The following is a 15,526-nucleotide window of genomic DNA, read 5'->3' as shown; positions in this document are numbered from 1 at the left end:
AAAGCACCCCGAGAAATAAGTAATACAATGTGATCGGGCATTGCTGAGATAACACAATTAAAATGATATACAAGAAATTGATTGATTGATTCACTCGGATTACATTGTTTTTAGATGTTTTAGTAAGAAAACGGCATGTTTTCAGAGTCTTTTAACGGTCATACTCGTAGGTATCAATTTGTCATCGGTATTTTTTTTCCAAATTTGAAAAATGACCACCTCTCCATGACATCAGAGGTAGCTACAGCCCAGATATGACAGTCACCTTTAAAAACATATCACCTGAAATGGGGTTTTCACGTGTGGAAGAACGATGGTTGAAACAAGTCTTACCTGTCTCTTTGGCATCAAAAGGAATCTGACTCAGCTTGTTTTATTTTAAGTGTGAGGAAACTGGCCCAGTGAGTGAAAAAACAGGAATAAGCTGCTAAACAGCTCAACCAGTATCTGGTGAGCTGAGATAGTAGAGTGAATATGCCAGATGGGATGGGTCTATAGCTGCTTTTGAAGACACTAGTCATGTTTGCTTGGTAGTATATCATAAAAAATATTATTTTCTTGTATGATCGCCATTGAAAAATTACAACATTGTTGCAAATATATGTAATATTTATCGATATTTCACTGACTATTTGCTCGGGGGTTTCTCCCACCATGGAAACGTGGACATACATACGTGTTTTAACGTACCTATCTCTATATTGTTCATTTTTGCTGGTATATTTGTATCTTATTTTACTTTATCTTATTTTTTAAATTGCATTCTTATAATGCACCAATGCATCAAGTCAAATTCCTTTGTGTGTAACATATGTGTCAATTAATGGCTTCTGATTCTGATCCTGATCCTTTTTCTCTTTATTAAAATCCTTCACTTTCACTATATTTGTTTTTATTGCTGTATTTATACAATCATTCTTACGTTCATAATTGTATGAAGGTGCATTTGCTTTGGTGCGTGATCCTTCACGTGCAACGTAATCGATTACTTTTTCTTTCCCTTTAAATAAGTGAACTCACTTGTCTTCTGATCAGCCACGTAGCGCCACGTCTGCGCGCATGCGCAGTGCCCTCACATTTCTGTTCCGGGGTCGACCACACAGTGTACAAAAATCATCATTGTGTAGTTTTTCTCCTTTAATATCCACATAGTTATTACACGGACCAGGGGAGAGGGGGGAGTCCGGGGCTTCTTTGATTACGGCACCGAGAGGACGTCTGTAAGGATGAACTTCTTGAGAGGAGTGATGGGTGGGCAGGCAGCCGGGCCGCAGCCGTCCGGAGCCGAGACGGTAGGAGACCAGTCTGGCTAGCTGCGGCTAGCTGCGGCTAGCTAACACTTCCACCGTTTTGTGCCCGGCAACCTTGTAACACCACAAACACGCCAGGAATTAAACACGTGGTTTAATTTACTCACGGTTAATTTTTTTACTGTCGGGATAAAACCTCCAGAATGAATGATATGAGCCCGAGGCCTGCTACAAAACGAGCCAGTCAGGAGGCTAATTAGCTAACGTAGCATATCTGTCAGTTGTCTTGACACGCCAGGTGTTTTCTCCACGTAAAACAAATGAATGAATGAAAGACAGACGCTATGATGTTTTAGGAGTATTGGCCTGTGTACTATATGTTTCTTTACAAATATCATACGGTAATACTTAAGTTAAATTTATTAAATGAAGTAATTCGCATGATGGGTCTTTATGTTTCAAGGAACCATTTGTTCTTGATAAAATTAACGCTAAACATGAGTTATTTTCAGCTTTTGAACTGCAGAAGAATGAAGATAGTTGGACGATTCAGATGCACTTTGAATGGTTAAAATCCATCTTTGTTTACACATTTAACTGCAAACTGTAGGTGTGCGATTTCAACAGTTGACCCAGAGAAACATGCAATGTTTAAACTTAACGCCCATTTCAACGCCAATATATATTTGATTTTTCAGTGATATCAAATACATCCATGCTCAATGTGACCAGATTATAATCCCAGCATGAAACGACCGATGTGATGCATCCAGAGTGTTGCAGGCATCGCAGGAGGGTAACAAACCCAGGATCAGACATTGCTGTTACAGCTGTTGAGAGAGGCAGCGTGTCCCCTCCTTTATGTGGAAGACATTCATCAAGAGACTTTGTGCATCAGTGCTGTCTTTTTTTCACTACTTGTTTTTACAGTGTAGTCTAACCAAACATCCATTGTCCAATATTCATTACTGCGTCCTATTTGCATTCAATTTTTTGTGTTGTCAAGTGATTCATGTCCCATTCCCCGTGTTCACGGCCATTGAAGTTTCTTGCTCTTTTCCGAAGAGAATTGAGTGAATCTGTCCTCCAGTGTTTCCCAATAAGATTTAGTTTTTTTCTCTTTTGAGGTGGGTTTCTAGAATTAAAACAATGTAACAAGTTACATATTTCTGCAGGAAGTCACCATGTTAAGCAATGATTTTTTTTTTTTTAATTTACAAATATTGGAGGGAACATCACATTTGCTAACCTTCAAACTGCCCCAACAATTAAGAGATGTAAATAGAGATATTTTATTGGATGTATATGAGGCAAATCAATTATGATTCTTCTGTTGACAGATCCACAAGTTGTGTGACCGAGTAGCCTCGTCAACGCTCCTAGAAGACCGCAGAGATGCAGTCCGGGCTCTCAAGTCTCTCTCCAAGGTAAAGTATTGACACAACGTTATTGGAAACCAGTGCCATACAAATACACTTATTTGCCTGTCTACTCGGTGCACCTATCTTAACCTAATGCAGTTTACATCATGATACATTATATTAGGTTTTGTGGGAGTTGCTTTAGAGAGGTGTTTACATAACTTTACTTTAGTCAGTGGTTGTGCTGAATTATGTTGCTTCTACTGAGAATTTAAAATCTAATTATTCACTTTAGCCTCTACATAGACCCTTCCATTCAGTTCCTTGTTTTTGTTACGGGCTGCCACATCATCCGTGAGTAATGGGTTCATCAGGCATGGATAAGGGGTTTAGGAGGCACAGTGTTGCACATTAATGTGCAGTGATATCACTGCTGGTCAAAAACACCGACACGGATGTTTTGGCTTCCTGTTTGTCTTGTCAGGAGTTGATCATTTACCTGATTGGTGTCTACAGCATATTTTAATGCGCAACATATCTAGAAATAACCTCAAGGAAATTGTTCTTATATATTCTTATGTCACTTTTGTGAATTTATATTGGGTGCCATTCATTCATATATCACTTTGTTCCAAAGCCGAGCTTTAACATCAAGAAACTATGCAACAGTACAGTTAGTCAATAATTGTATTATGTGCCTTTTTTTTAATACATTTCCTTGTGATTCTCGGTATGTTCTATACAACACTTGCACACTTGCAACGTTGTTGAATTGTACTTTACTAATAAACTCGCCTTGCCTTTCCGACCTGTTGTCTTTTGTAGAAATATCGCCTGGAAGTTGGCACACAGGCGATGGATCACTTGGTTAATATACTTCAAACTGACAGGTACGTTGTACTTTATTGTGTTTTCGTTTGACTCGAGTAACAATAAAAACTGTTTTGTTAAACATCTCCTTCTTCCTGCCATCTGAACAGGTCTGACTCTGAAATCCTTGGCTATGCTTTGGACACACTGTACAACATCCTCTGCAACGATGAGGAGGAAGAGCAAGGTATTAAACACTACCAAGATGATTAGAAAAAATGGAATTCAGCTTAAATTTGTCAGCGTTTGAAATGAATCCCTCCTAATTATCCGCGTCTAAGTGGCGACTAGGCCGTTGTTTTGTTTTTGCATGTGTAAATGAGAGGTCATGTCACGTGGACCTCTGTACAACCATAATGACTGCTTCATGTACAGATTATCGTCTCTCTTTTCTCTTCCATGTTTTAACTCTACAGATGAATCAGAAGGTAAAACTCTTTAACTGTGCATGATGCCGACCCCAAACCCCGCCCCCTCCACCCCCCCGCCCTAACTACAGCACCTGCAAATCATAATTGTTATTTTGGTTGGGTTGTGGACAAAGAGCACTATGTAGACAGATTTTAAATAGCTGGTCTTTTTCCATGCTGTGTTTTGGTGGTTGTCGAGTCATATATTCTCAACCATCAGTCAGCTGTTTCTACACTTCAGTGGTTGAAATGACAGCTGGCTTTTGGGTGAGGAGTTGAACCCCCTCTCCCCCCCCCCCCGCCCTTGCAGACGCAGTAACTCCCGTCTCTGCTTCAGGGAAGCCTAAGAATGTTTCCATGCCCGGTCAGTACTGAAACCAAGCTGTCCCTGCCGTAGTGATTGTACTGCTAGTTAACTAACTTCACTAAATCAGTTGGCACTGGAGAAGTGACGGGAAGCTCTTTTGGGTGGTGAATGACTGCTTCACTAATATTATCACATCCCTGAACCTCTGTCTGTTACTATGTCATTTCCTACTGCTCCTTCGTTTCACTCACATTTTAATACCTGCTTTTTTCCCTTCTTGTGGTGAAATGAGGTGGTTTATTTTTGTTTTTCCCAAATCAGTTCACTAAAAACGACCAACATGACCAACATCTTAATTTCTTCCCTGTACTGTTATCTAGCTTTTTTTTCCTTTTGTGCTCGGTGGATTAGTTGGTGACAACACAAAAGTTTGTTCAATGTGCCATTTCAGCCAGTATCGGTCGGCCTGGTAATAGTTCTTATGTCAATCATCTGAGAGAAGTTGCCAAATCTTTCAGATGTGTAAATCAAAACATGGAAAAATGCATCTCAGTGTGGTGGTGTTCATTCGCTCATCGACAGTAAGTGTGCACTTCGGTCAGCCTACTGGACTCACCCTGTTCACCCGTCCATGCAGCTGTCCCTTTTTGTCATCCCAGAAGGAATGTTGACAAGTATCACGATGAGCACATTTCTCAAATGGCTTTGAATATAAAGTCAGTAATAGAAACGTCTTTAGGAGTTTCCCCTGATTACCAACACTGCTTACAGAGATTGCTATGAACAAACCAACTTGTTTCTTAAACAGACTCGCACCTATTTCTTATTTTTTATATTTATTTATTTATGTTATAGCTGTCAATCTCCTCCGCAGATGAGACCACCCAGAAGCAGTCCGATGACCTGGGCGCCCAGTTCACCGAGCAGTTCGTTCAAGACCCCGAGCATGTGACTCTGCTTCTCGCTCTGCTGGAGGTACTGAACTTGGCGAGAGATCAGTTTTTTTTATATTTGTCCGAAAACAACTGAATGATGCATTCATTCATTGATGTGATTTTGTTAGGAGTTTGACTTCCATGTGCGTTGGCCCGGGGTGAAGCTGCTGACTGCTCTCCTGAAGAACCAGGGGGTCCAGGTCCAGGGTATCATTCTGGTCAGCCCCATGGGTGAGTTACCTCACTCGTTTTGTGATGTCCAGGTTTTATATCAACATGTCTGCATAAGATGAACAAAGGCAAGTTTGTCAATAAGGGATTCTCCACTTCTACCAGTTTTTAACTTCAGGCTTTTATTTCCATGGTCAGGTGTTTCCAGATTGATGGACCTGTTGGCAGACTCTAGAGAAGTGATTCGCAACGATGTGAGTACCCGTCCCTGCTGTCAGAGAACGGCACGTTAATTTCAATGAGGTTGATCAGTCGGCTCGATTTTGGTGCAGCAACAAGGCGCCGTGTGGACCGATCGGACATGTGCATGTGCATGTTACATGTGCGCTGTTAACGTTTCAACTAAAGATAAAGTAACTACCATTTCCACAGCTGTGCATTTGTTATGCCAATAGTTGTATGGGTGGCTGTGCAGTGTTTTGGATGCCTTCAAACTTAGTTTTCTCACACTGGACTTCCTAGATCATATTGCCGTGAGCAATAAACAAACAATATGGCCACAATAACTCAGCCCCCCGTAGTGCTTTAAATTTCTTGTTGGATGAGTGACAACCTGTGTTTTTTTATCGCTTCCCACAGGGCTTGCTGTTGCTTCAGCAGCTGACCAAAAGCAATGCGGCCATTCAGAAAATTGTAGCGTTTGAAAGCGCGTTTGAGCGTCTTCTAGATATCATCACAGAAGAGGGCAGCAGCGATGGAGGTAAAAAGAAGGAATACAGAATTGTCACCAAAGATGTCGATGCAATCCTTATCTTTTTTTCCCCAATTACAAATGCCATTTTTTAATTTTATTTTGCGAGAGATGTGCTGGTGCTGATCCCTCTTCGTCTTTTGCAGGTATTGTGGTGGAGGACTGTTTGCTGCTGCTGCTCAACCTGCTCAAGAACAACAGCTCCAATCAGAACTTCTTCAAGGAGGGCTCCTACATTCAGAGAATGAAGCCCTGGTTTGAAATTGGTGACGACAACTCTGGCTGGTCGGCGCAGAAGGTCACCAACCTCCACCTCATGCTGCAGGTAACGCTGAAGCGTCGCTTCAAAGCATTTACACATTGAACAGGCAGAACAGCGGGCTGTTTCTTCTGGTTGCTGTAATCTTGCACAATGTTCCGTTCCCAGCTGGTGCGTGTCATGGTGTCCCCAGTGAACTCTCCTGGAGCTACAGCCAGCTGTCAGAAGTCCATGTACCAGTGTGGTCTGCTGCAGCAGCTGTGCACCATCCTCATGGCCACAGGTGTTCCTGCGGACATCCTCACTGAGGTAATGGCACAAAGAACTCCCCGGCTAAAAAGGCTCGGCTCGTTTTTTTTGGAGATGTTTTGCACTCAAGCGTGTGCACTTCCTTTCAGACCATCAACACTGTGTCCGAGGTCATCCGAGGCTCACAGGTCAACCAGGACTACTTTGCGTCCGTCAACGCTCCTTCAAACCCGCCGAGGTGAGGCGCAAACAAATGAACCAAAACATCAAGTCATCCATGCTTATTTGGCAATAAACTGACCAAACGTTCTGTCGGATCTCCCATCTTCTTTTGCCCACAGACCAGCCATCGTGGTGCTGCTCATGTCCATGGTGAACGAGAGACAACCGTTTGTGCTCCGCTGTGCCGTCCTCTACTGTTTCCAGTGTTTCCTCTACAAAAACCAGAAAGGGCAGGGGGAGATAGTGGCCACGCTGCTGCCCTCCACCATTGATGGTCAGTTACACCAAGTCGAGAATCCATAAGTGTCGTCATCAGCTGTTGTGCTGTAGTTTGGATAGTTTCCTGGGAGCCCTTTATAGGTTTCTCTTGATACATTTTTTAAAAAGGTGTATTATGAGCCGTTTTTAAACGACTTTCTAAACGTTCTGAGAGCAACATTTACGTTTGACTAGTACGTTCACTTCTCTCTCCCCGTTAGCCAACTCCATCTCAGCGGGCCAGCTGCTGTGCGGGGGGCTGTTCTCAGCTGACTCTCTGTCCAACTGGTGTGCCGCTGTGGCCCTGGCTCACTCCCTGCAGGACAACCTCACCCAGAAGGAGCAGCTGCTGAGGGTCCAGCTGGCCACGAGCTTGGGGAAGCCCCCCGTCTCCCTGCTCCAGCAGTGCACCAACATCCTCTCCCAGGTAGGACCACAGCAGCGCCGCTTAGCTGCCAGAGCGGCGATTTTGCACACGACACGTGTGCCCTGGTCGGCAAAGTTAATACTGAAGTGTCAACAACGGTGACGAGAACGGTGTCACATTGTGGTTTTGCAGGGAGATAAGATCGTCCGGCGGGTGAGTAACGTGTGTTGTGAGTGTTTGGGCGGCACCTACGCTGGTTATTATGGCTTTGCGTCTGTAGTAGAGGTTTTGTTGGCACGCGTGTTTCGGGATCCTGCTTCCCTTTTTAACTCTTTACTGACTCCCCCCCCCCTCTTACATTCTAACTTGTAGCGTGACTCAATAGGGTGGCACACGGGTGCACTCGTCCCCACAGGTTTGGAAGCGGTTTTCACTTGTGGGGAAAGAGGCGTGCAGGGAGGAGGGACACCGTAGCGGTTATTCATGGTTTTGTCCCCCTTCACACCTGCTTTGAGTTGTGTTCTTTTGCTGCGCTGCAAACGCTTATCTCTGTGTTCAGGAAGTGTTCTTCTGCAGCACTTCAGCAGCTTGGGCCTTTTCCTGTCCGAGCGAGAGAGCTTCTCTCCTGTTTGTCTGTTTTTCTTACATGCACCTGCTGACGAATGCACAGTGCAAGACGCTTTTATAGTTCTTACTGTGCAAGGATTATTGAATTTTCACTGTGGATTCATGTAGTTATGAAATATACTGAGTTGGGACTTTTGCCGGGAGTTTCTCAGTTTGCATTACTGCCAATTCTTCTTTTTTTTACACAAAAAGCACCACAGCTCGATGTAGCATTCTGGTGCATTGCCAGTTGGGCAGTTGGCAAAAGCGGAGGTTGGCTTTTTTTTTTCTTGGCTGTTTCACAGTGAAGCCCTCAAAAATTAGACGGTAGACGCGATGAGGAGCTCAGACATCTAGAAGGACCTCCTTCGTCTGAACTGGTTACCTTCTGTGAAAGGATTTATTTACAGGTCAAGTCCCACTGGGTGGAGACCAGTTGGACCAGTTGACGATTTTAACTCTTGGATGGTAGTTTTATTACAATTACCCACAAAAACAGAGCTGTTTTTGGGAGGGGCCAATTCCTGTTCAATTCATATTTGGTCATTTTCTTGTCTCTAATGTTTTTTTTCCCTCTCCATTTTTGCATTGCGTCACTTTTGGAGACTAAATCTGGAAAGGTGAATTTCTGAGCTTCTGTAGTTTTGTAATGCTGATTGTTCTCTGCACCACCATTACTTAGAACTCCCTAATCAATCACTTTTTGGACAATCCGTACAGAAAAGACGTCTGCTAAAGCATGATGTGCATTAAGTGTTAATGCAGCAGCTTTTTAGAGGCCTCAAATGTTCTCTCTACGTTATTCAGAGCATTATAGATCAATGATTTCATACGTGAAGCAAACACCTTTTTTCTGCAAATGGACGTGCCCCCACTGTCTAGCTCCTTACTCATTTGTTATGAATGAAAAAAACCTTCCAAGCCCGCAGCGTCGGAGCAGAAGCACTGTTCCCACTCCGGTTCCTTCACAGGTTCACGCTGAGAGCCGTTAATGAATGGAATGAATATGCTCTGAATTTCGCACTGAGCCCCTTTGATGTACAGAGTTTTTGCATTCCAACTAAAAATAACGGTAAAAGTATCAATGAACATTTCATGATCCTTTCCTTGGAAGTCATAAGCAATTTGCAGAATCTAAATCTCAAACCACAATCTGACTGAAAATTGTGAACTGGAGGTAAAGATGAGGGTTTCGGTGTCTTTACAGACTGATTTCTTAATAAGGTGTACCTAACCTGGTTACTCATTGTATGAATGTTGAGTGTCCTTGCTTTGTTTGTAATAACCTGATTGACTAACGGTTGATTGGATTGAAGTGCTCCCTATTAAGCATTGATTTTATTGGTTTATTTAAACTCTTTCTTATTTGTGTTGATTTGGAACTTACATTTTACTACCAACATGTCAGGATGGGAAGATCCTAGAAATGTGGCAACAAAGGGAATGCTTGTTTTAACACCTGCTTGTGTTAAAGCACTTTTGTTTCCATTTCATCTGCCATTGGCTTCTTTTTCCCCCGTTTGAATTCTATACATTAGCAGTTATTTTGTTATATGTGTATATTGCTCTTTTAAGGAAATATTGCTTATGACCCAACCTGAAGTTGATTTAAAATGAATGTACACAACCTCCAAACATCTGATTTATGGCCTAAACTCTAACATTAGACACCTCTAGAATAAGATATATTCTTTTTCCTCTGCAGGGCAGTAAAGTGCAGACCAGGGTGGGCCTCCTCATGCTGCTGTGCACGTGGATCAACAACTGTCCCATTGCTGTCACTCACTTTCTACACAATCAGGAAAACGTTCCCTTTGTATCCTCAAAGCCATTTACTAACTTCATCTCAACAAATGTCTTTAATTAGTCATATCTTTGTTAGTCAATATTCAACTTCTTTTGACATTTTCCCTTTTAATTTGGAGGAATTGAATTAAATCCTCTTATTCAGATCGGTGTGTAACAAGGTGTTCCAATTGCAGTTTCTAGAAAAGGGGGGTTTTGGGTATGAAACTGACTGATGTTGAATGAATCCTTCACTGGGTGTGACTCCTGCAGCTGACTGCTCAGATCTCAGAGAACTTGGGGGAGGATGAAAGGCTGGTGCAGGGCCTGTGCGCACTGCTGCTCGGCATCTGCATCTATTACAACGACAACTCGCTGGAAAACTACACCAAGTAAGAGTCGCTTCACGCAAAATGAATAACTTAATAAACATTATAGTGGGAATATAGTTATTGTTTCTTGTCTGTATAATCAGAGATTATCGTTAATATCTTCTGGGTCTAAAAGACTCAATGTGCACATGTAGTTTATCAACATATAAAAACACATGCATGGGTACGTTTTTCCAGAGCTGTACTTAATGTAGCCAGTTGTCTAAATCTCCTGACTTGCTAAATGAGAGTTCAGACTACTAAAAGACACTGCCATGTTGTCTCCGTTCTCCTCAGAGAGAAGCTAAAGCAGCTAATCGAGAAGCGGATTGGAAAGGAGAACTTTGTAGAGAAACTGGGCTTCATCACCAAACACGAGCTGTACTCGCGGGCGGCTCAGAAGCCGCAGCCGGTCTTCCCGTCTCCGGAGCAGATGCTGTTCGACCACGAGTTCACCAAGCTGGTCAAGGAACTGGAGGGTCAGTCGGAGGCGATCTTCCACATGCAGTGATGGTACATTTGCCTCGGGCAGTTGCAAGGTTTGATATTGTTTTTCACAAAGGTCTTCCCCGCCACTCTGAACAGGTGTGATCACTAAAGCAGTTCACAAATCCAATGAGGAGGAGAAAAAGGAGGAGGAGGTGAAGAAGACATTAGAGCAACATGACAACATTGTAACTCAGTATAAAGAGCTGATAAGAGAACAGGTAAACAGGCTTGTTCTGCATGGGCGTGGCTTTTTATTTCTATTTTATTCTAGTTATTTATCGATTTAATGTTCTCTCCCATTGACTTTAAAAAAAAAATTGTATCTGCGATCTTCAGGATTCTCAGATCCAGGAGCTGAAGGAGCAAGTGCAGTCCATGTCGTCTCAAAATGAACAGATGCAGACGACAGTGAGCCAGCAGCTGGCCCAGATCCAGCAGCACAAGGATCAGTACAACATCCTCAAGCTGAAAATCGGTGGGTTCCCCTCATTGGGTGACTAATGACCAGGTGTCCTCTGCAAATAAGTACGCTACATATGATTTGCTAGTTGAATAAACAATAGTGACTCTGGGAAGGTGAATTATATTTTTGTATGTGTGATTCATGCTTTCATATTGTTGGTGACCTTCCCCGTTGATGATGGCGTTTTACTGCCTCGTTGCTGAGATAAGGCGCGCCGCAAGACATCGCAAGATAGTTTTATATAAAAGGGTGTGCACAGGCTCTGGGGGGAAAAAAGTCAAAGACTGCAGATGATTAAGTGAGCAATTGAAGCGAGTCAATCCTTGTAGACGTTTTTGTTAACATTTAAAAGCAGAACTAAACACACCCTCCAAACTTAAGATAGTGTGTTTAAGCAGGATTTGTTTAGATTTGATGGCTTATGTGTCTTAGTGCAGAGTCCATAAGGCCTAATCCCAAGAGGTAAAGCTATTGACTAACGTGTTGTCCTAATGGCTAAAAAAAAACATGTTTGTATAAAAAGGAAGCTTGTCTCCTTAAACAATGAGAAACTCAAACAAGCTGAACTCTTCCCTTAAAAGGGATAATTTACATTAAGAGCCACCTGATGCACAGTCCAATCCATCCCTGGTTATCTGTATTTGTGTAAAAAAAAAAGATCTGCTCACAATTCCCAGTAACTGTTTTTTGTGTTAATAATATTGTAACTGTGTGTGTGTGTTTGTGTGTGTTCGCGTTGATATTCTCAGGTAAGGAGAGTCAGTCTAACGGCCAGGTGGACGTCTCTCAGGTGAACGGGCTGCAGACGGAGGAGCTCACACAGCTCAGGGAGGAGGTGGAGGAGCTCCGCAAGCAGCACGCCCTTTTTCAAACACAACTCGAGGACAAAGACGCACTCATCCACACCCTGGTTAGTAGACGTCTACGCACAGGGTTTAGTTTGTGTAAGCTTCAAGCCTGCGGGTGGATGAGGTGTGCAGGAAAAACTGCACACACACACACACACACACCTCCAGACGCAACGCAAAGGCCCCCCGTGTCCCAAACAGCGGCGTCCATCACTGCTCAAACAGCTGTAAAAGTAACCGATGTCGTCAGCAGAACAGGGTTTAGAGTTCTCAGGTCAGATGAGATCCATACGTCACAAAACACAACCACTGAACTTCAAACCACTGTTGCAGTAACGGCCAGACAACATACCAGTAAAAGTAACCAAACTTAATGGTTGAGAAACATTTCCCTGGAGGCCAGAGCTCATGTGTTTGTGAGACAGACAGAATCAGAGCTGCAACAGTTGGTTGATTAATCCACAGAAAGTTAAAATACCAGCCGATAGTTGCAGCTTTAATCGGATGCTGTCTAACTTTACTATTTCCACAGAAGGCAGCGTTATCGTGCATCACGAATGCTTTTTGTCTCCCCTGAATACAGAGGTCAGAGACCGTGGACGGTTCAGCAGGAGGATCAGACGACACAGAACTGCTCAAGGTAGGATTCCTCAAAGACATTTCACCGTTATTTTACAATGAATATTCCTGTCAACAAATGGCCGTCATATTTCCAAGTCATTGGGTTATATATTACACATATGTGTGTTACTTTGATTGTTGCAGGAGCTGGAAGCTTTGAGGAGTCGGGTCCAGACTCAGTCTGCAGAAATCAACCAGATGAAGACGGAGAGACAAGAACTGCTCAGAAGAGCTGAAGCCGGGGTAAATATCATGCAAATAGGACATTTTCTGAGAATATATATCACATACTAACAAATCAACCTCCCCATTGTTTGTTTTTTTCTAAGTCTTCCGACGGAGTCTCCGGCAGTGACGGCTCATTATTGGCAGAAGCTCTGGCAGCACAGACCACTGAGACGGAGAAACTCAAGGTGTGTAGAAGAAGTGTACAGATATATAAAATATTGTGTGTGTGTGTGTGGCATCGCTTCACCCTCCACTTGGATATAATGACTTATCTTTGGTCTCCTCCTCTCCGTCTTCCAGGAGGAGGCAAAGGGTTTGTCAGAGAGCCGGGCGGAGCTGGAACAGCAGCTGGCTGCAGCCACCAGCACGGTGGCCATCCTGCAGACGGAGAAGGCTAAGCTGCAAACCGAGGTCCAAGAGTCCAAGAAGGAGCAGGACGACCTGCTGATGCTGCTTGCAGATCAGGACCAGAAGATCCACAGCCTCAAACTGAAACTCAAAGACCTCGGAGAGCCGGTAGACAATCGGTGTTATACTTTTAACGGAGATTTCATAGAGATGGTAAAATACAGTAGAAAATAATGAAATAGCTCAACATCCAAATTAGTATTTTATTACTAGTTTAAAAAGTGTATATATATTTGTTTGTTTGTATCTCTAGCAACTGTAAAGATGCATTCACGCCTGTTGTCCAGTTCATTTGGTACAAACCAAGGGGGAAAAGAATTAATTTTTCCTTTTTAGTCTAGTTCTTGTCCAATTACATCATAATTTCACTACCAAAGCAAAAACCTTTTAGCTTTTGGTATCAAGTTCTGCTTCCAGTTCAACCAGTCGCCTGTGGTGGTATGAAGACAACTCAGCTGTGCTTTGTGTGTTTGCTTTAGTTAGACTGTGACTCTGTCCTTGCAGGTGGACGATGAAGACGATCTCGACGGCAGGGACCAGACAACAGACGAGGATGAGGAGGACGAAGACGAGGACTAGAGGACAAAACACTGAAAGACGAGAGAGAGAAGGGAATATTTGTTTGCCCACAGTCAAGAAAAGAAAAAAAAAACTTTGCGGAAACACACCTGAGAAACTGAAGAATAGGACTAATATATTGATGCAGTTTCTCTCTCTAGCTGCCATGATCTCTTCATTTTTCTTTACCCTCTTGTCACATCACATGTACATGTTAGTTATTCAGACTTTTTCCTGACGATTGAGTTTTCGGTGACCGCGAAAAGATTTGAATTTTGTCAGTACGTTCATCTCTGCTACTTTTACCGTCAGTTTGTGATGGATTTTACCAGTCTTGTGTTTATTGTCATGTATTGTCATATAGTTTGTAATCACAAGAATAAACGCTAGGTTAATAATGACATATGGAAGAAAAAAAAAAAGTAGCAAATATGCAACTGCAAACACATTTGATATTATTCTTACTATGTCATAAAGAGGTTTGATGCTTCTACAGCCTTCGGGTCACCTGCAACGCGTCTCTGTGCTGCACCCCGAATTCATCTTCACGCCCGATTCAGGCAGAGTTTCGAGTATGTTGATTTGTTCCCCTACTCGCCGATGACCCAATCGAACCGCTCGTCAATATGCTGCAGGACACTGACGGAAAACGTGTAAAGACAAAAAAGATATTTTTGCAACTTTTTGTCCAATACTGGCAACCAGCTTCTGTATGATATTGTGTAACTTATCAGTTTATGAGCCACGTTGAAATGAATAAAGAATCTATCGATCTGTATGCCTGAACAGAGGGATTATTGTAGATAAATTAAATTTTACTAAATCCACAGTGAGACTTTTGTATTCGTCTTTTCATGATCTTTTATTTCTGAATATAGTGCTGGATAACACAGATGTCAATACACATTGCCTGTTGGTCTATATGTTCGTATCTTTCTGGTCATGTCCATTTGTGTCCTTGCTACCAAACACAACAATGCAAACATTTTGAAAGAGCTTGGATCATTTCTTGAATGTGACCCCACCAGAAATGAACCCCGTTTTAAAAAAAACAACCTTTTTTCTGATTATAAACATCTCAAAACCTTTTATTTCATGACAAATTGAAAGGAAACCAGATATCTCAAAGTATGAGTTAAGGGCCACCTTCCAAGTCGTTTTTTGCTTTCATTACTTTCATTGGACAGTGTGATACACCAGAGACCACAGGAAACGAGGGTAGAACAATGCAACAATGGTCTCCTGTTTGACCCGGAGATGACGAGGTTATTTTAACACTAACACGTTCCTTTAGTCTTTGACAGGCAGCCTTTTGTATTCGTGATAATTACGAAAAGACCAGTAAACATGCAGTTAAAACAGTTCTAACAAACACACTTTACAGCAAAATAAATTCTATCCAACGGCTCATTTCCACTCAAACATGAGGATGGAAATAACAGCAGTCATCAAACATGTGGCTTTGGTAGAAAATCCACTAGTGAGGAAAAAAGAAGAGGAATAAACTTAAACTTAAAGCTGATTCTGCGGGTGACGCTTGTTTTGGGTAAACCACACCTACAAGAGGAGGAAGCAGTCTTCATTCAAGGGAAACAGCGATGTGTCCTGTTTGAGCCTCGATCCTTTCGTGATGGCGATGCTTCGTCACTGGGGGGCGACAGACGCACTCAAAAACACATGTTCCCCAAGCGCCACTCAATACATGACCTGGACGTGTGTTCTTTAACGTACATTGAACA

The 15,526-nt window shown here is 42.6% G+C and overlaps 1 protein-coding gene across 6 annotated transcripts; it reads left to right on the top strand.

Moving 5' to 3' along the window:
- The first annotated feature begins 1,057 nt into the window (after positions 1-1,057).
- On the top strand, positions 1,058-14,620 carry uso1 (USO1 vesicle transport factor). 6 transcript variants are annotated; one of them, XM_037472531.2, is made up of 27 exons: positions 1,058-1,292; positions 2,591-2,677; positions 3,437-3,501; positions 3,592-3,668; positions 3,898-3,909; positions 4,202-4,255; positions 5,073-5,173; positions 5,262-5,364; positions 5,503-5,558; positions 5,944-6,064; positions 6,202-6,380; positions 6,483-6,623; positions 6,713-6,801; positions 6,905-7,059; positions 7,265-7,470; positions 8,622-8,636; positions 9,722-9,832; positions 10,075-10,193; positions 10,470-10,651; positions 10,758-10,879; positions 10,998-11,136; positions 11,874-12,034; positions 12,556-12,612; positions 12,738-12,836; positions 12,923-13,006; positions 13,122-13,337; positions 13,734-14,620. In XM_037472531.2, exons 1-27 carry the CDS (start codon positions 1,227-1,229, stop codon positions 13,806-13,808), a joined length of 2,892 nt encoding a protein of 963 aa, XP_037328428.2. In that variant the 5' UTR covers positions 1,058-1,226; the 3' UTR covers positions 13,809-14,620. The 6 variants fall into 6 exon arrangements, with proteins under 6 accessions (XP_037328428.2, XP_037328427.2, XP_037328429.2 ...); XM_037472530.2 differs by lacking the exon at positions 8,622-8,636 and adding an exon at positions 7,603-7,623; XM_037472532.2 differs by lacking the exons at positions 3,898-3,909; positions 8,622-8,636 and adding an exon at positions 7,603-7,623.
- Positions 14,621-15,526: the final 906 nt, after the last annotated feature.

The sequence above is a fragment of the Pungitius pungitius genome, chromosome 9 (assembly GCF_949316345.1).
Source record: "Pungitius pungitius chromosome 9, fPunPun2.1, whole genome shotgun sequence".
Lineage (NCBI taxonomy): Eukaryota > Metazoa > Chordata > Actinopteri > Perciformes > Gasterosteidae > Pungitius > Pungitius pungitius.
This window is presented reverse-complemented; position numbering and strand designations above follow the sequence as displayed.